Source organism: Myotis myotis, unplaced genomic scaffold, assembly GCF_014108235.1.
Source record: "Myotis myotis isolate mMyoMyo1 unplaced genomic scaffold, mMyoMyo1.p scaffold_m19_p_6, whole genome shotgun sequence".
NCBI classification, from domain to species: domain Eukaryota; kingdom Metazoa; phylum Chordata; class Mammalia; order Chiroptera; family Vespertilionidae; genus Myotis; species Myotis myotis.
In genome coordinates, this window is record NW_023416368.1 from 39,683,980 (window position 1) to 39,704,298 (window position 20,319).

The 20,319-nt window shown below is 36.5% G+C and overlaps 1 protein-coding gene across 5 annotated transcripts in view; it reads left to right on the forward strand.

Annotated features, from left to right (window-relative positions):
- Window positions 1-20,319, forward strand: part of SPATA5 (spermatogenesis associated 5) — a 252,906-nt gene that overhangs the window by 77,863 nt on the left and 154,724 nt on the right. For all 5 annotated transcript variants that reach the window (XR_004968159.1, XR_004968160.1, XM_036312782.1 and 2 more), the window contains one exon: window positions 8,902-9,028. Coding sequence is in view for 3 of the 5 variants with exons in the window: in XM_036312782.1 (XP_036168675.1) it covers window positions 8,902-9,028 (127 nt within the window). In the remaining 2 variants the exon portion in view is untranslated. The remainder of the gene's footprint in view (window positions 1-8,901; window positions 9,029-20,319) is intronic.

The window sequence follows — 20,319 nt, forward strand, 5'->3', positions numbered from 1 at the left end:
CTATTAAACCAATTTTATGCATTGTTAAAGAAATGGAAACATGGAAAAACAGAGAAAAATAAAAAATTCCAAACTAGGAGGCATTTCTACATAATACTGGGCTATAGCAGTGATGGTGAACCTTTTGAGCTCGGCATGTCAGCATTTTGAAAAACCCTAACTTAACTCTGGTGCTGTGTCACATACAGAAATTTTTTGATATTTGCAACCATAGTAAAACAAAGATCTATATTTTTGATATTTATTTTATATATTTAAATGCCATTTAACAAAGAAAAATCAACCAAAAAAATGAGTTTGCGTGTCACCTCTGACATGCATGTAATAGGTTCGCCATCACTGGGCTATAGAATAGTCATTGCTTTCATTTGTTCAAACAATAACATTAAGATCAAACCCATATGGCTAGTCCAAGAATGGCAGTGTGTAAGAAAGCTGTTTCTTCTTATCAAGGTTTTAATTTCCAAGTTTAAGATGTCTTACAAATTGAGCAGAGAATTATGATGTACTAGTATACATACCAGTCCTTACTATCCCATGCATGTTAAACCAATTATTTTACATACTATTTGCTTAGCTTTAAAATAGGTGTGCTTTCAGACAGATTTTTTCAATATGTACTTATAAAAGTGTCTAATTACACCACTATTTTCTCCTTTTTGCCTCATTTAAATTTCTTTGGGACTTGAAAAATAAATAAGCGTTATATTTATTTCTCTTTATCTGTATACTCATTTAAATTATGGTTGTTTTGAATAAGATTTTTTGGGAGTTCTTATTTCATGTTGGGAGTTGGAGGAAATATAAGATCCCTTTTGCAAAGTGGCTTCCGTGATCTCCCTAACATTTGGGAAAATTGAAAATGGTGTTAAAGTAGCATAGCTCTTTTGAAAATAGGGAGGAATTCAAGCACTAAGATTGGGAAGGGGTTACTGGGCTAATAATATTAGCTAACACTCATTTAATGCTTATGAAACTATAGACTTTTAAGTGCTTTATAGGTTTAAAAAAATTTAAAAAGCTCACAAAAGGCCCCTGTATTAATGCAAAGTAGGTTATTATACAATTGACAATTGGCTTTGGTACTCTGTTGCATCTCTAGCTACCTTAAGTTTATATATTTTTCAAGGTTATAGTGGGGAGAGCAAACTTGGCAATAATTCATCAGTCAAACTTGTCTTAGGCAGCAGTGGAGAGGAGTAGGGGGAGCCCCATGTACTGTATTGTCTTGGCCAGGCGTCCTGTGACTGAGGACATGGTCACTGGCCTACCTGGAGACTCCTAGAGCAACCTCCTCTGTCACTGATCCTGAATCAAGCTCATCAACTGATTGCCTGGTAGTTCCAAACTGCAGGCAGAACTAGAAGAGATTTGGAACTGGAAACATATCTCTGGAACTTAGAGTCACCAGCTGGAGAGGCCCATCTTGTTTACTTAATTAACTTCCAGATAACTGTGACTTCCTTTGTTTGGAGTGACTCCCTTTGTCACAGAACATGTTGTGTGGCCTTTTGTTGTATTATCTTCAAACTACTAGCCCTGTGCATGAAATTTGTGCACATTAAAAGGGAAATAATTAGCGGAGATATTTTAATATTGCTGTTTGCCCTTTCTCTATAATAGAAGTGTGAGAGATAAAAGGAACTTAGTAAAATGTATATGAAAATAATATATAAATTTATTAATAAACAGTAACAAAAGGATATAACAACAACAGAAGCATGATATAAAAATGACAAAAACATGATATGAAAACAACAAAAACATGATATAAAAACAACAGTGATGCAAACAATGACTGATAAAGTGATTAAACTTATTCTAATATCTCCCTGTACACCATATTAAGAGTGAAAACACTTTCAGAGTGCTTGACTAATTTTCCTTGTGATGAAGTACTTAGAACTTTAACTGTAATGTCACGTGCTCTTCAAACTCGAGAGAAAGCAACATATAACTAACTGACCATGTGTGAAAGCGGGTTCGGGTAGGAATATGCCTACTCTGTCTAGAGTTTGTCCTTGTGATTTATTAATAGTCATCACAAATGCTGGCATTACGGAAACTGTCATTGAATCAATTTAAATGGGAGGCCAGTGTCAGATGGGGACAAATTAATTCTTGGAATCAGAACAACCTCTCCCTCTGCAGATCCTGTTAATACTTCAGCTTCGATAATGTTAGGTCGTAATCTTTTGATAATAAATCTGGTACCATTACAAAGACCCCATTTACTATTGAGATTTCTCAATTGCATGATGATTGCACCCATTTTCAATTTTAATTTATGACACGGCATTCCCGAAGGAGTAATGCTATTAAGAAATTCGATGGGGAAATTTTCCTTTTCAGCATCATCTGTAGAATCAATGGAATCATCACTCAAATATATGTGAAAATCTCCATCGAGTATATCCAAAATTTCTTCATTTAATATTTGAACATGCTCATTTTTTGGACAAAGAATTGCATGTTTAGATATATTTTTAATATTATCTATAGATATAGTATTTCCAAAGGTAGCTTTAATAATAGATCCATTACAGATCATTTCACATGGGATTTCAATATCCATTCCTAAATAAAAACTATTAAGTTTGCCATCTCCAAGTTTTACTAACCATCCACTATAAGCAGAATCCTCTGATCTCTTATTTGTTGTAAGAGACAACTTTCTGAAACATCCCCAAACATTACAGTACTTTAGATCACATAGCATGCGGTACAATACTGAGACATTGTCGAAAATCCCCTCTAAGAAGGAGAACTTTCCCACCAAATACAACATTCAGACTCATAATTTCTCTTAGTAATCTGTCTATGGCATTTATAGCATGACTGGATGCCATGGTGCATTCATCAATAATGAGAAGTTGGGCATTTTTAATAGTTTTAGCAACTTCACTCTTTATATTGAGTCTAGAAATTGAAATTTCACTTAATGGAATCGGTAATCTATATTGGGAATGAAAGGTGCTTCCACCGAGAAGTAAATCTGCAGCAATTCCTGTAGACACTGTGGGTAAAACAGTACCACCACGACCTCTAATATAATGTATTAAAACTTTATACAGATTTGCAGGTGAATAGGATTCCTAGCTGGCAGGCCCCTGACAGCAAGCTGGCCACCTGTCGATTCTGTGAGGAATGGGGCTCCCTCCTCCCTCCTGTCAGGGTCCGGGGTGCAGGTGAATGGGGTTCCTGGCTGGCAGGCCACTGACAGCAAGCTATCCAACAGCAGATTCTGTGAGGAATGGGGCTGCCTTCTCCCTACTATCAGGGTCTGGTTTGAAGGCCGGACTCAGTACTTCCATGCTCTGCTCCGAGGGTGGGTTCCTGCCTGAAACCTCGCCTTGAGGGCAGGTTCCTGCCTGAAACTTTGCCCTCTGGGAAACAGCTGGGGGAGGGCGCAGCCCTTTCCAAGACGACCCCTGCAGGACTGACTTCCTTCCGGTTGGTCGTGACATGATGTTACACCCAGGGTTTTTATATAAGTTGATCATCATAAAAACCCCAGGAGGTGTAGGTCCTAGTCCCACCTCCATTCTGCAGGTGAGACAGCTTAGACATTTAGATGTGTAAATACCTTACTCGGTCATGTGTCACTAGTAGCAGAGCTGGGATTTGAATTCAGATATTTCCACTCCAGAGCAGATACTTTGAGCCACTTTTTGAGTTGACTACCACACCACAGATTCCAGGACTCCAGGTCTAAGTAGTTAACTAACTTACCTTTCAAGCTTGTATTTAGTGTGCATTTTCTCAGTGACTTACATTAGTAATGACCCTGCTCATCTAACTGGGCTGGTGTTAGACTCCTTTCAAGCACACAGTTATTCACCCATTCAGTAAATATTTATTGAATGCTATTTCAGCAGCAAGCTTGACGTTGGGGATAAAACAGTGAATAGGACCTAAGGCAATTTTCTTAACCTCTCTAAGCCACAGTTTCTTCATTTGCAAATTGGAGTTAATAGCAACAAATTCTAGGTTGTTGGAATTAAATACATGTAAAGTGTTTCCCATGGTACCTGTGATTTTGTAACTGCTTAAAAACTTTAGTGTTTCTTATAATTTCTGCATAGATTTTTTAATAATACTAATTTCATATAGATAGGAATATAGTGCTAGAGATAAAAATGTATCCTGCCCAACAGAGTTTATATTCTAGTGGAGGAAACTGAAGCATTTTGGAAATGAGAAAAAAGTATTCTGGAGGTGTCAGGTACTATGACATTTAGTTAATCTAAGATGCCATTGGTTGAAAGACAGGTTATTATTTTATGTACCATTACTGAAGAAAAGTGCAGCTTTAAACTATAAAATGGTGCTGAGAAATACCAACTCCAGGAGACATCTTGATTTCAAAATTTTTAAATATGAAAAATGTTTGTGTTTTAGAAATAGAAGAAAGTATTGTTATTTGTGTGAAAGAGAAGATGATCTCTTCTATTTTATAAAACTAATGCTACTATATAAAAAACCATTTGGGGTATTGTTTTATGACTAGAATGTAAAAAAGATGATTATATGAAAAAATGGAAAGGATTAAGTTTTCAGTCAAAAACTGACAGACTAAATAGTATCTTCTGTGAGGTATTGGAGAATCTGTGGTATCAATGACTGTTGTCTTGTATGGCTGTTTCTGCACTTAATAGGCCAGAATGGGTTTCCACTTGGAGTGGTTGGGGAAAACAGTAAGGAGTTCTGAACTAGCTTTCCTTGTAAATGAGGATTCCAGGCTTAGCAGCATTCTGAGAAGAGCTCTGGGTTTTAAAATAATGGTCAGGAAATGGGGTGGCCTCTTTTGCAGCACATTCAAATTTCAGGTGAATGCATGACACTAAGCGCTGTGGAAGAAATTTTTGTAGGCATTGTTTCTCTAAATGACATTTTTCAAGGAGGATTCTGAATTGTTTTAATGTGATTTTTATGGTGGTTTTAAAATTTTCATAAAATCATAAAATTTTATAGCTGGAAAATTTCTTAGAAGTCATCTAGTTCAAGTTTTTATTCTTTAGAAGGAACAAAAGCCCCTAAAATTTAAGAGAAAGGCACATAACTTCTTTGTGGCCTGGACAAGACTAGAGCTCATGTCTTCTGATTTAGTGCCCTTTGAACATCTTCTTACTATCAAGATTTGGGTGTATTTATACCTGGATAAAAATTACCTAATTATATAAAGAACATTGCTATGCTTAACAAACTCTAACAAAAACCACTTATTAAAAATTCTAAATGTTATTATTTTATATATTTCTTTCAAGTTTCTAACTTCAGTGCTTGTTTTCTGGTATGCATAGTTTTCAAATTAGTAAACTTTTAATATTAAACAGAAATGCTGAAGAAAATAGCAAAAGAAGGAATGGAAAGTGTGTAACTTTTTTTTTTAAAATATATTTTATTGATTTTTTACAGAGAGGAAGGGAGAGGGATAGAGAGTCAGAAACACCGATGAGAGAGAATCATCAATCAGCTGCCTCCTACACACCCCTCACTGGGGATGTGCCCACAACTAAGGTACATGCCCTTGACCGGAATCGAGCCTGGGACCCTTGAGTCCGCAGGCCGACGCTCTATCCACCGAGCCAAACCGGTTAGGGCAGTGTGTAACTTTCTTTTTATTTTAATAGTTTCATGACATGTAAGAGAGTTCTATGAATATTTAGTGTTTTGTTTGTGCTAAGTACTGTAGCATATAGAGTAAAGGTCTGACTTTTCAAGGCAGGGCCTATTGTAGCATTGACTAGGAACTGGTAATTTTTTGTTGTCATAGGACAGGTAGTTGCTCTTGTTCTATCTGTCTTGCCTTTAAAAATGAAAGTTTGGTTGTGTTTTACATCACCAATAGAATCGTCATAGGAAATGCTTGTGTTCAGAGTAGTATTTCTTTGGCTAGCCCTTTTTAGATCTTTTATAGGTTTCTTCCAAGCCTGAATAATGACTATGGGAGGTGTGAGAGAGAGAGATTTTTAAAAATATATATATTTTTTATTGATTTTTTTACACAGAGGAAGGGAGAGGGAGAGAGAGTTAGAAACATCGATGAGAGAGAAACATCGATCAGCTGCCTCCTGCACACCTCCTACTGGGGATGTGCCCGCAACCAAGGCACATGCCCCTGACCGGAATCGAACCTGGGACCCCTAAGTCCGCAGGCCGACGCTCTATCCACTGAGCCAAACCGGTTAGGGCAAGAGAGCGAGATTTTAAGAAACATATTAAGATGCCCACCATTTGGAACTGTTTATGACATTTTGAAATGTATACTAAATAAACATTGAAAATTTTAAATTGGATAATTGAGATGTTGTCTATAATTTAGAAATTATATGAATAGATGATAGGGCATTTTATTTTATTGGAAGAGTTGAAAAGGAAATGAATATATAATTTTTGTGAAGTATGGAGTATTGAAAAGTAAAAATCAGTGTACTAATGACTACATAGCAGTGATATTTCTGTTAGTACAGATTTTTGGCTTTGGCGGGGGGCATACATTCTCTACTGAAACTCTTCATTCTTTGCTACTGTAGTGCAAGAGGCTCAAGTGAGTATGTGATTAAATAGGAAAACAGTCGGCTGGCCAGATTTAGTCTGTGGCTATAGTTTGCTGGCCTGTTCTAAGATATAAAGTCCCTTTGGTCCATGGCACCATATGACTTTTGAATCTGAATAATTTAGAAAAATGGCTTGACCTCTTATGGGAAAAGAGAGTTAATGTTTTGGGAAAGTCTAGCTTCAATTTTCTGCAGCTGAACATTTCCCCCCATTGTCATGTTGCCTATCTCTAGCAGATAATAAAGTTTTATAAAATCATTTCATTATGTTAGTGATTACACATTTGTTTTAAAACTTTTTCTGGGAGTTGATTTCCTAGGATGTCAGTTTTATGGGTTTTGTTTCCTACTGCAGCTTTGAAATTCAGCCAAGAATATTTCTCAGCCCATAAAACATTTTCACTGTGCTATTCTCTGGCTAGCTCTCAATGATTTGTGGAAATAAAGGGCAAGGCAGCATGGGTAATGGGAATCCAAAGAATTCCCTTCACCTCATCATCCACATTATTTACAGCCACTGTTTCCTCCTACAGCAAATAGCAAATTGGACAAGTATGAGTTCACCACTTTCTGTTTAGAAGTGTCCTATTGGAGGGTATCAGTAATGAGTTTCTGAATACCGATAGTTTTATAAAAAATAATGAATTAAATATCTTTACTTAGGTGCTACCTAATACAATCACAGAACCATAGACTTCTGAAGTTAGAAGGATTTATATAATATCTAATATAACTTCTTCATTTATACATGCCAATGATTATGAAGTCCTTAAGGGGACAGTAATATCTTTATCCTCTTATCTCAGCTTTCTAGAGCAATGTCTTCCAAAGAAGCACCAGACATTCATTTTTCAAATAAGGCAGTGATGGTGCAGAGAACCTATAGATTGGATTCACTAAGTTGGTTGTTCTCAGAATCTGAGCTCACTATGTTTTAGTGTTATTTTAAAAAAATTAAACACTGGGACTGTCTTGGGGAATTTTGTGGCCTGCATTTATGTGCATAGAAGCATCACTGTCTTCATTCTAAAGAATCCTTTGTAAGGTTTGGAATACATTCACCTGTCAAAGACCTCTGAAAAGAATTAATGAAGTACTAAGCAATGCTTTTTCAAAAAAATTCTAGATCATAGGCCTTTGGGATATAATTAGGTTTACATGAGGTCATGTGGGTGTGGCCCTCATGGGGGGATTAATGTCCTTTTAGAAGAAACACCAGAGACCTTGCTTTCTATTTCTCTCTGCCATGTGAGGACACAGCAAGAAGGCGGTCATCTATAAGCCAGGAAGAGAGCCCTCACCAGAACTCAGCCATTCTGGCACACTGATCTTGGACTTCCAGCCTCCAAAACCATGAGAAAATGAATATCTGTTGTTTAAGCCTCTAGTCTGTGGTGTTCTGTTATGGCAGCCTGAGCTAACTGATAAACATCCCTTCTAAAATACTGGTGTTAGTATTCTGTTTGTTATTAATGTATTAATTAATTTATTTTTTAAATTGATTAAAAAATTTTTTTAATATATTTTTATTGATCTCAAAGAGGAAGGAAGAGGGAGAGAGAGATAGAAGCATCGATGAGAGAGAATCATGGATCAGCTACCTCCTGCAATCCCCCTATCGGGGATCGAGCCCGCAACCTGGGCATGTTCCCCTGACCAGAATCGAACCTGGAACCTTTCAGTTTGCAGGCCGACGCTCTATCCACTGAGCCAAACCGGCTAGGGCTGTTATTCATTTATTTTTCATCACTATATACTTCCTGGGTGATCTTTTCTACTTCCATCTTTCCAGATACCATCTCTATGGCAAGACTTCAAGAGATATATTTCTACATCAGACTGCTTTCTTTTATGTCTAACTCTCAAGATGTCCCACAGGCACTGCAAACCCAACATGTTTGCAGTTAAAGTTCTTTTCCCCCAGTGACTCCATGGAGACTTTCGTTTACCAGCCTTATTGATTGTGTCGCCTTAATATTTCTCATATAGATCCACTTCTTTCTCTTTTTTAAAAAAAAATTATCTTTATTGTTGAAAGTATTACAGATGTCCCCTATCCACTTATTTTTAAATAAGCAAATCTTTCTTCCCAAATCTTTTATATTTGACAGTTGTGTAGCATGTCATTATTGGAGAGAAAAAGAACATGGTTGATGATGGAGGAAAAGAAATGATTTGAATAGAGTTGGTTTTGGGATATGATAATTCAATAAGTAATGAATTCTAAAGTATGCATTTTATATTTTGAAACTTTTTTTGTTAGAGAATATACAATATTTTTAAAATAATGGAGTATTTGGAGATCGGTAAACAGATTTTTAAAACTGTTTTTAAATGTCAGTTCTTCAGGTGCTGGGAATGTAGCTGACCGTGTTTTGGCTCAACTCCTTACGGAAATGGATGGCATTGAACAGTTAAAGGATGTGACTGTTTTGGCAGCTACTAACCGCCCAGATAGGATAGACAAGGTAAGAAAGAAGGCCGTGTGCGTGTTGTAAATTCAAGAACTAGATCATTTGATTGTTTTTTTATGTCAAATTACTTCCTAGTCAGTTTTTCATTTAGAGAATACTGAAAGCTTTTTAAAAAATATTTAAAAAATTGATTTCAGAGAGCAAGAGAGAGGAGAGAGAGATAAAAACATCAGTGATGAGAGAGAATCATTGATCGGCTGCCTCCTGCATGCTCCCCACTGGGGATCCATTCCCGTAACCTGGGCATGTGCTGTGATCGGTGATGGAATCTCCACCTGGTTCGTAGGTCAACATGATACCAGTTGGCTGCAAGCTTTTAAACTAAAGGAAATGAAGAGAACAGAGAAAAGTTTATGTTATTATTGTTTATGATTTTTGTATTAATGAAACCCTTTGAATTTCCCCTACCCCATGGTTACAGCAAACTTTCAATATATTTCCCTAGGGAATTAAAGTTCTGTGATTCTCTTGTTTATTTCGTCTGATGGTTTTTGAGAAGTTTTTAACATTTCCAGTCATATTAAGATAAATTTCTGGCTATTTAGTACTAGACTCAAGTTATTATTAACAACTTTCCTGAAGTCCTGGCCTAACCACTGATTTCAAAATAATTAGAATAAAAATGACAATGGATTTTACTTCTGTAATAAATCCATTGCTTAGCCTGTAGTGTTAAATAAGCTATATAGGTGCAAAATTAACCTTTTTAAGATATTGCTATCCCTCCCCTCCAGGCCATAGTTTAATGTAGAGCCAACTAAATTTTAAGTGACTAACGTATACTAAATGTATAATTTTTTCAACAAGGATTTAAATTGAGGGTAATAATTTACTCCTAGAGCTTGAACCAATTTCTCCTTTTTTGTTAACATGACTTTATGAGCTCCTCCCATCCTGTGCACGTGTACACAGACTTTCAGTTATAAAAATGAGGTTTAAAAAATGATCCTTTTGAAGATATAAAAGGAGCTTTTATGTGGAAAGAAAGCCTTGCTTTCGTTTACTTATGTATTTTGCTATGTGACAAAGACCCTTTAGTCGCTACAGGTAAGAAAGCTTTAGACCTGAATAAGTCATTCTTTTTCTGATGCAGTGTTTTATAAGAAGCCAGGTGAGTTCTGAGCATTTGTGGGATCTGGGTCAGTGCCCAGCCTTCTCTGATGCTTAAAAAAAGGTAGGACTGTGTGTGACCAAGGGTTATAGAAAGTGTTGAAAGAGCCCATAAAGATGACCTAGTCCTACCTTTTGATTTCACAAATAAAGGCGCTAAATCCAGAAAAATCATCGTTTTCCTGTTAAGACTACATTATGTTTTTATATTTGTCTCCTGGTGACTTCATGGCTGATGAGTTCTAAAATTTATTGGTTTTCCTTCTCTGTAATGCCTAATCTAATAGCGGTTTTCTTTGGTTCCTTAATATTGTATGTCCTCAGTGTTAGCTACATTTCTTGAAGTAGGACATTAAGTTCTAAATAAGTTTCTCTGGGTTCCTCTAAAGTTGTATGACTCAGCCCGGTTGGTGCTTGTGTTAGTTCTCTTGCTGTATAACAAGTCACCTCAAATTTAGCAGCTTCCCACACCACCCATGTATTAGGGTGTCTGTAGGTAGGTCAAAATCTGGGCATGGCATGACGGAGCTGTCTGCTCAGGGAATCACTACAGGCCAAAAACTAGGTGTTGGCTGGACTACTAGTACATTCTCGTCAGGAGCTGGTACTCTTCTTCTAAATGCACATGGTTGTGTGATTGAAGGTCTAGGGACTGAATTTATTTACTGGGTCAGCTGGGAGCCACTCTCAGCTCCTGGAGACCTCCCATGTATCCCCTTCCCATCTTCAAAGAACGCAGTGGGGAAAATCCATATCTTATACCTCTCATGGTTTAAATTTCCATTGCCAGGAAAAGCCACCTGTTTTAAAGTCTCACCTGGTCAGGTTAGTCCCCGTTTCTCCCCCGCCCCCCAAAGGGAAATCTCTCCACCTCCAAGTCAACTGATTCAGGACCTTAATTATATTTGAAAAAACCCTTCACAGTAGCACCTAGATTAGTGTTTGAGTGACTGGGAGAAGGTGGGTCCACCAGGGGGTTGTGGCTGACTGTACTAGAATTCTTCCTACCACAGTGCTCTTCAGCTTCTCCCCCCACCCCCATCCCTCCACTACCTAATTTCTCTTCTAGGCACTAAGAGCAAATTTTAACTCTCAGAGACCAACTTATCCTTACCTGTTATATGACTGGTGACAAACTAGCTCCTTTGAATTGTCCTTGTTCTGTGGAATCTGCTGTCATTTCAGATGCGGCATTTATCTGCCTTGCCTTATACGTCTTCAAATTATACATGTGATCTCTCTTAAAATAGAAAAGGATAAAATAATTAAAATTCCTTTTTGAAAGGATACATTTTTTTCATGTTCTTCATATGTGTAATACTTAGTAAATCTGTTCTTTAACACAGCGGAATTGTTGATTTATGTTTTGCTTCTATTTCTCTCTGTAAGAGCTAAATTGAACACCAACTGTGTGTTTTGTAGTAAAATTTATCCTAAATTTTACCTATACTTGGTACAAAAGACCTTGAGAAATTTTTAAGACAAACCTAGAGATGAGAAATTATTCTTGGGCCACTCTAAGGTTTGGGGCCTTTCTTCAGGCTCATCTTAGAAGAAGTCAAAAACCCCCAAAGTAGATGACTTCCATTCTCTTTAGGATACCGTAGTCTGTAGATACCTTGGATCTCTTGGAGAAAATGCTTAACCAGATTTTGCACAGAACTTTTCTCCAAAGTGTGAGATTGAAGGGATGGAAGTGGATCTTCTTTTTTACATTTTAGATTTTTTGCACTGTGTTTGTGTTTCTTACCTGCTAATAATATTAGCCCCAGGTAGTAGGTGGTGTTTCATTAGTAGCAACTCATAAGTGACAGTCTTCAACATCGCAGAGTTTGAGAAATTGAAATTAAAGTTTGGGAAATATCTTACCCGAATTCTAGTCATATTTTTGATCCTTTATAAAATGTTACCTTTAGTACCTCAGTTCTAAAAACACCTCTAACTGTCCAAAATAAATGTTTTAAGAGCCAGTATTTTTACACATACTGTTAACATTTCTTGATTTAATAACCTTTGCTTCAAGAGGCTTCAAAGAAAACTGCAAACATATATGTATGTGTACTTGTGTGTATGACTTTGTTTATACGTATACATATAATCACATTATATATACACACATACATACATACTTTGATTAGTTTTTTAAATTAATCCTCACCCGAATATATGTTTATTTATTAGAGAGAGAGAGAGAAACATTCTTCGGTTGCTTCCTGTACACATCCCAACCGGGGATTGAACCTGCAACCTATGTATATGCCCTGACCGGGAATGGAACCTGCAACCTTTTGGTGATGGGATGATGTTCCAACCAACCAAGCCACCCAGGCAGGGCATACTTTGATTAGTTTCTAAAAATCGGAAGTCCATGTTTTTTTAACCAGTTAATTTTGGATGAGCACATTTAAACTAAGATGTTGAAAGCATTTGCTAAATAGATACAGACTTATTTTTAGGGGAAAGCTAAAGATCTTTAATTAAATATTTAAATTTTTGAAAAATTATAATGTTTACTTTGTAATAGATGAAAATAAAATTACTGGCAGGAAAACGTAAAATTAATAAATGGGAAAAAGTTATCTTTAAGTTCATCAAATGATATGCTATGCTTTTAAGTGCAGCTTTGAATGCAGTTCATTGAAACATGGCTTAAAGGTTCTGTATCCTGTACTTGTACAAAGTAACTACTTTAAATAATTAGAGATTTTTGTAAAAATATTTTTTAAAATATATTTTATTGATTTTTTACAGAGAGGAAGGGAGAGGGATAGAGAGTTAGAACCATCAATGAGAGAGAAACATCAATCAGCTGCCTCCTGCACCCCCCACTGGGGATGTGCCCGCAACCAAGGTACATGCCCTTGACTGGAATCAAACCCGGGACCCTTCAGTCCGCAGGCCAACACTCTATCCACTGAGCCAAACCGGTCAGGGCTGTAAAAATATTTTAATCCTTTTCTATTTCAGGTAGAATTTCATATTTGTGTGGAATATGGCTTTTTTTCTTAAGTGTACTTTTGATACTACTTAGATGATATAGAGTATGTCAAAAGTCTGCTTCCTTTCCAGATTTTTTTCCTTTGAAGAACTATTATAGAGTATTTCTATATTATGTAATCTTATATAATAAAGCTGTAATATGCAAATTGACCATCACACCCTCGCACACGTTGGCCGCCCCCATGTGGTCACAAGATGGCCGCCACAGATGGCCTGCAGAGGAGGGCAGTTAGAGGTGACCAGGCCTGCAGGGGAGGGTAGTTGGGGGCGACTAGGTCTGCAGGGGAGAGCAGTTGGGGGCGATTGGGCCAGCAGGGGAGCAGTTATGCATCGATCAGGCTTGCAGGGGAGTGGTTAGGTCCTAACCGTTAGGGGGTGGTCAGTCTGGCAGGCCGAAGCGGTTAGGGGCAATCAGGCAGGCAGGCAGGCAAGCGGTTGGGAGCCAGCAGTCCGGATTGTGAGAGGGATGTCCGACTGTGGGATTGGGCCTAAACCAGCAGTCGGACAATCCCCTGAGGGGTCCCAGATTGGAGAGGGTGCAGGCTGGGCCGAATTTCGTGCACTGGGCCTCCAGTAGTACTATAAGAAAAAAGATTCAGCACATGTGTGATTAGAACATGGTGTCCAAAATGTGCCCTGAATGTGCTAGTAGAAACAAAACAGTCTTAGAGACAATTTTTAAAAAGAACAACAACAACAAAAAAACAATTTCCTGTTAAACTAATAAATAGACATAGTTTTCACCACCTGTATTGTCTGGAGGAAACTGTAGTAGGAAGAGAACAGTCAACAGAAGAATTAAATTAAATGTCATGGGCTGATGCTGAAAGGTAGAGATTTTGTTTTTAGCCTAAAACTGGAAAGGGGGGGGAAAGGACCAATCTCGTGTCAAAGAAATAATACATTTAATCCTAACTTTGGCTATATTTAATTAAAGTGTTTGGCCTTGTAAATTAGCTAGCATACTTTATAATTCTGTTGCCTGTTAGCCCATAACCTCTATGTCATAACCTCTTAAGTTAGTATATTAAAACAGGGAGAATTCCTGGACTGTCAGAGGAGTGAAATTGATACCATCATGTGACCCATATGTTGTGCATATTTAGTGTCTTTTTTGGACAATATTTCAGTTTCATGTAGTCTGGGGAAACTAAAGTTGGAGTTTCTTGGGAATTATGGTGATTCAGCAAAGGAAGTGAGACACAGCACACGAATCACATTATTCTGCTTCCTGTTATGTCGCATTTACATGTCAAACCCATTAGCTGTGCTGTGGTCTCTGGTGGTATCTTAAAGTCTCTGCAGACCTTTTACCCTTCCACCCCCTCCTCCAGTTTACAGATGAGTGAAGAGAAGTTGCAGCCTCAAGTGTCCATTTTGCATGAGAATGACAGGAATTGAAGGGCAGATGAAGATGAATGAGATTGTGTGATGTCAAATAGACACATTGATGATGGTCTGGATTTCCTCAGCATCAGGAGACTTTAGAACAGCAAACAACTAAATTATTATTGATGCCGAAGTGATAGTTAAGTGTCCAAACTCTAGGAGTTTATATTGTTCTATGTTAGGCTGTTACTATGTTGGCCCCTGTAGAAGAGGATAATGTCCAATCCATGACATTTCATGCATTTGTGTTGAATATTAAGGAAAAATGTTCATGTCATCTTTTCTAGGTGTTAAATAGCCTCAAATAGTTTAATTTCATGAATATTTTTAAATTTAGGCCCTTTGGTCACTTTTAGTACTTATTCCTAGTATGTAATAGGCTCTCAATGATTATTATTGTAAAAGTATTATCCCTAATTTATAAATCTAGTTTTCTCATATTAGTAAATTTGTAGAATTTTAAATATCGTGCTCTAAGCCAGCGGTTCTTAACCTTTGGGTCGCGACCCCTTTGGGGGTCGAATGACCCTTTCACAGGGGTCGCCTAAGACCATCGGAAAACACATATAATTACATATTGTTTTTGTGATTAATCACTATGCTTTAATTATGTTCAATTTGTAACAATGAAAATACATCCTGCATATCAGATATTTACATTACCATTCATAACAGTAGGAAAATTACAGTTATGAAGTAGCAACGAAAATAATTTTATGGTTGGGGGTCACCACAACATGAGGAACTGTATTAAAGGGTTGCAGCATTAGGAAGGTTGAGAACCACTGCTCTAAGCTATCTATGGAAACAGTTGCTCAATTGAGGAAAATTTTGGAAGTTATGTAGAAGTCTTGAATAATTCAGGGTTCAGAATTATTTGCTAACTTAATATGTTTAAGTCATGGAAGTAATAAACTGGCATTAATTTTCCTTTCAGTTTTTCTGAAAGAAGAAATGTGCTTGATGAGTTCGACATGATACAATATTTTTATTTCTTAAATATTGCAAATTAAAAGTTGGTTTTATGGATATCTTTGTAACATGGAAAAAGTTAATTAGCATATTTAGAAATGTCAGCAAATGAGAAGCTAAATATATGTAGCTCCAATTTTCAAATGAATTGCATTCCAAAAATTCCTTCAGAAAGAAGGTTACAAATATGTTTGTGGACAATTTTTCCCTTTACCCTTCCTAGTTATAAGTTACAAGTCCTGTCTAACATTGCCTTTCTCAACTAAATCAGAACTGATAAACGAGCTACTTGCCCTAACAGACATAAAAAGTGTAAATGAATGATAAATTTTTTATTTCCTGTATTTAAGGCAAGGATACTTATTAATTTTTAATAGTGTTTATCAAAATGACATGGAGAGTCTTTGGAGGTTAGATGGTGAGTTGTAGTGTGGTCAGACCTAGGAGGCTGCCTCCAAGGTCATCTTCCAATTTCAGCTTTACCATCATTTTAGAGTACTCTCTGAAGTAGTTTTACTGTATCTTCTATGGCAGCAGCTGGAATGGTTGTAGGTTTGGGGAGGGAGTTTAGGAGAGAGGAGGGAAGTGAATCAAAGGTTGTATGCATCTATGGGTCCTGTCTTATTTCAATGTTGATAAGATAAAGACTGTATATCCCAGGGGTCAGCAAACTGGTCTGTGGGCCAGATCCAGCACACCACCTGTTTTTGTATACCCCATAATCTAAGAGTGGTTTTTACATATTTAAATGGTTGAAAAAATTCAAAAGAAGAATAGTATTTTGTGACATGTGTAATGATAAGAAATTCACATTTTAATCCCTATAAATAAAGCTCTGTTGGAATATAGCCACACTGATTTGTTAACGCCTATGATTGCATTCACACTGCTCTAGTAGAATAGATACAGTGGAGACTTGTAGCCTGTAAAGCCTAAATTATTCACCATTTGGACCTTTATAGAAAAAGCTTACTGACCATTGGCTCTGTCCTTGTAAGCTTTTAGAAGTTTAGTAAAGTCTCTGATGTGTATTGTTTGTACATGTGCTACAAAGTTTCTAACAATTGTTTAAATATAATTATTGCATAACTTTTCTGAAAATAAATTATATGAGTCAATAATATAATGCTTGGACAAAAATACACCCACATTAGTAGGAAGACTACATTAACTTATTGTTCTTTCAAGTATTTTATCTTTTCTTGAAAGTTCTTTTAATATTTAATATTTGAAAATATATTTTATAGGACTAAATAATTATTCTTTCCAACAGAATGGCTCACCAAGGTCTATAAATCTAGAAATGCAGTTTTTTTATTATATGAATAATATAAATATTCGTATATATTTTATATATATATATATATATATATTTTTTTTTCCCCTGAACTATTGTCCATTTGTTTCTTTCTCTAACAATTGTGGCATCCACAAATGTATACCATGCGAGGTTATGGTCTGACTAGCAGAGAGTTTAGTGAGGCACATCATGCCTTTAATTTCAATGCTGTACTTCTGCTAATGCATTCCAGGATTGTGTTAGTTTATTTGCCAGCTGCATCACACTATAGACTGCTATTGAATTCAAAGATGCACCTGAATATTAAAGTTGCATTGGTTTTTGTTTTTATGTACTTGTAGTTCGAATGCCCTTTTTAGTATTTGTCATCATTGAGATTTTCAGGCTTAGATAGTTAAATTTTGTATTTAAATATCTTTGTTTGATAAATAATATTGGATGGTGTCAATATGCATACATACATTTAGTCTTCTGTTAGAGAAAGAACAATAACAAAATATAAGGTGTATTGCCTTTGGTAACCAAGTTCTGAAACTATTTTTTTTCAAGGCTGGAGAGAACTTGGAAGGCTCGATAGTCTAGTTACCCTTCTGATGCCTTGACTCCATTATGCAGTTCCTACCCATCATTTCTCCATCCTTTACTTATTCACCCACACTGATGGGGAACCTATTAACTATAAATTAGACCACTTCATCTGTCTCTCAGACTATTAGGAAGTTCTTTATTCTACTGAAACAGCAGCAGTTTTTCTCCCTACAGCTTCTACACAACAGCCTGATTTTATTCCAAGATACTATAAAAAGTTTTTAATCCCTCTTCTATATGGTTCTTCCTTATTTTTGAAAACTGTTTATGTGTCTTATCTTTACATTCTACCTTTCCCACCAGTTTTTTCTTCTTTAGGCCTGATGTCATATTTAACTCCATGTGTTACTCTTATTCCATTATTAGCATTCTTAATCTTTTTGTTCCCCCTGAACTATTGTCCATTTGTTTCTTTCTCTAACAATTGTGGCATCCACAAATGTATACCATGTGAGGTTATGGTCTGACTAGCAGAGAGTTTAGTGAGGCACATCATGCCTTTAATCTCAATGCTGTGCTTCTGCTAATGCATTCCAGGATTGTGTTAGTTTATTTGCCAGCTGCATCACACTATAGGCTGCTATTGAATTCAAAGTCACCAAGAACAAAACAGAAACAAAACTAAGAAGTCAAAATCTTTCCTCAGTTTTCTGCTAAGCAATAACTTCCCTGCCTTGGATTTGTGCTATTAATTTAAGTCTTTAGAAGTCGAACCACGTCGATCACATTTAGAGGTTTTCCTTCGAGTTTAGAACCTCCTAGCTTCTACTTTTCATATGCGTCCCAAAGATTTATTTTCCCTTAGTTCAGATGGTTTCCCAGTAGCATCCATGGCAGCAGCTGCAAGGGCTTCTGGCCTTGGGAATAGAAAAATTAATTCTTACGAAATTCATTTTATTAGTCTTGATCGATCTTTCTAATTTGTCAACTGTGGGATCCTGTTTCTGCCATTTTCTATGTGTCTCTTATACGTTGATAGCAGAGGCATTATATATATTAAATATTAATGAGAATTTGTGTAGCTTTCTGACTTTTGAAAAATAGTTTAACATATATAGTCCAGGACCCCCAATTGAGGTGAGCTTCACGGAACATTTAATTGGCACAGAGATAGGGATGTTTTTGAAGAGTTACCAAAGAGAGCCCCTGAAGAGAAATGGGTGATTAAGATTGTTTTTGGAGGAAGACCAGTTGAAAGTGGAATTTACCTTAAGAATACATATTTGGGTAAAAAAATGCTTTCTATTTTCTCTGATGGAAGTAGATAAGGTATTCCATTCCATGAAATTTAGATAAATTTCTTAACTCTAAGGCTTATATATATTGTTATAGTATATTCAACATTAATCTTGTTTAAACCTTATAGGTATTTAAAACATTTTCTTTTAGCTTTAAAACGGGGCTGAAATATGTAGTTAATTTCCTCATCATTTGCCTCCACTTTGTGTGTGTGTGTGTGTGTGTGTGTGTGTGTGTGTGTAGTTGTGTAATTTTCATCTTTGAACATTGTGTTTTGGGCAAAACTGTTTGCATACCTTAGTAATCAGCTGAGTTTTCAGAGTGTGCATACATTGGAGAGGGGCTTTTGCATGATGTAAGCAGCATGATTGGGGAAATGAGTCTGGAAGACAGTGAGATTGGCACCTGATGCTAAAAATGATAGTGACTAGAATGTTTCATGCAAAATGTGATAGGCCTGAAATTGTCAATGAGAAACTGGCAAGGGAGGAAATGAGACAGAGTGAGAGATGCAGGGTAGTGGTTCTGATTCTAGCTCTCTTCTAACACTGTGTTCTTTGAAGTTACTTAGCCTCTCTGTGCCTTAGTTTCTGTACCTGTCAAAAATATACTAGGTAATCCCTGATATATCATTTACGTACTACAGTCTTTTTTTTTAAAAAAGTTGTAATTTATTACAGAGAAAGGGAGGGGAAGGGAGAGATAGAAATATCAATGATGAGAGAGAATCATTGGCTGCCTTCTGCACACCCCTTACCGGGGATTGAGCCTGAAATCCGGACCTATGCCCTGACTGGAATCAAACTGTGACCTCCTGGTTCACGGGTCAATGCTCAACAACTGAGCCACATTGGCCATGCCGATCCCCTTTTTTTGTGGCAGAGACACATAACAGAAGCTCTAAATGCTGCATAAAATGATGCAATTTACTAAACATTTCTAAGTTTTGTTTTGTTTTAAGCTTTTTTAGGTATCTTCCTTGTTACTGAAAAGTTTCTTTCCTCAAACAGGTTATAAAGCAAGCATATATTATCCAGGTGTGCAAAAAGTACTTTTTAAACCACTTGATTGTCAGAAAAGGGTGGGGGAAGCCATAAATCAGCCTTAAGGCTATTGTTGTGTAATAAAAACCGTGGTTGACAGTTGAAGAACACTTAAATTTTTCACTGAAAATTTATTACTCTTTGAAAAAGGAAAACTTGTTGAGCTGCATATTTTCCCCTTTCACAGATGTCTGATCAGCCTATAATATTTTGGTTTCTATAATGCGCTGTTTTAATAAACTTCAGTGAATGTGAAAATAATTTTGAGTTAAAACAAAAATGTCTAGCTGTATGATGATTTAAAGGTAACTCCCTTCAAAAAAAATTTTAAATTCCCTTTTACATTTGAAAAGCTTTTTACCTTATATTGTTAATGCTCCTAGATTCCTGTACTTGGGAACTAATGCTTAGTGTAGCCAAGAACTAAATCTGAAGGCATGTATTGATTATTTTAAAGTCATTAGTAGAAGGAGTAATTTAATTATTTTTAAAGTGCATAGAGATAGGGAGTATTAATAATGTGCTATTATTATGCCTGGCATTTTAGTGTGTGTGTGTGTGTGTGTGTGTGTGTGTGTGTGTGTGTGTTGAAGTGGTGTGTTTGAAGTATTATAATCATAAAGCATGAACCATCTAAACCTTGT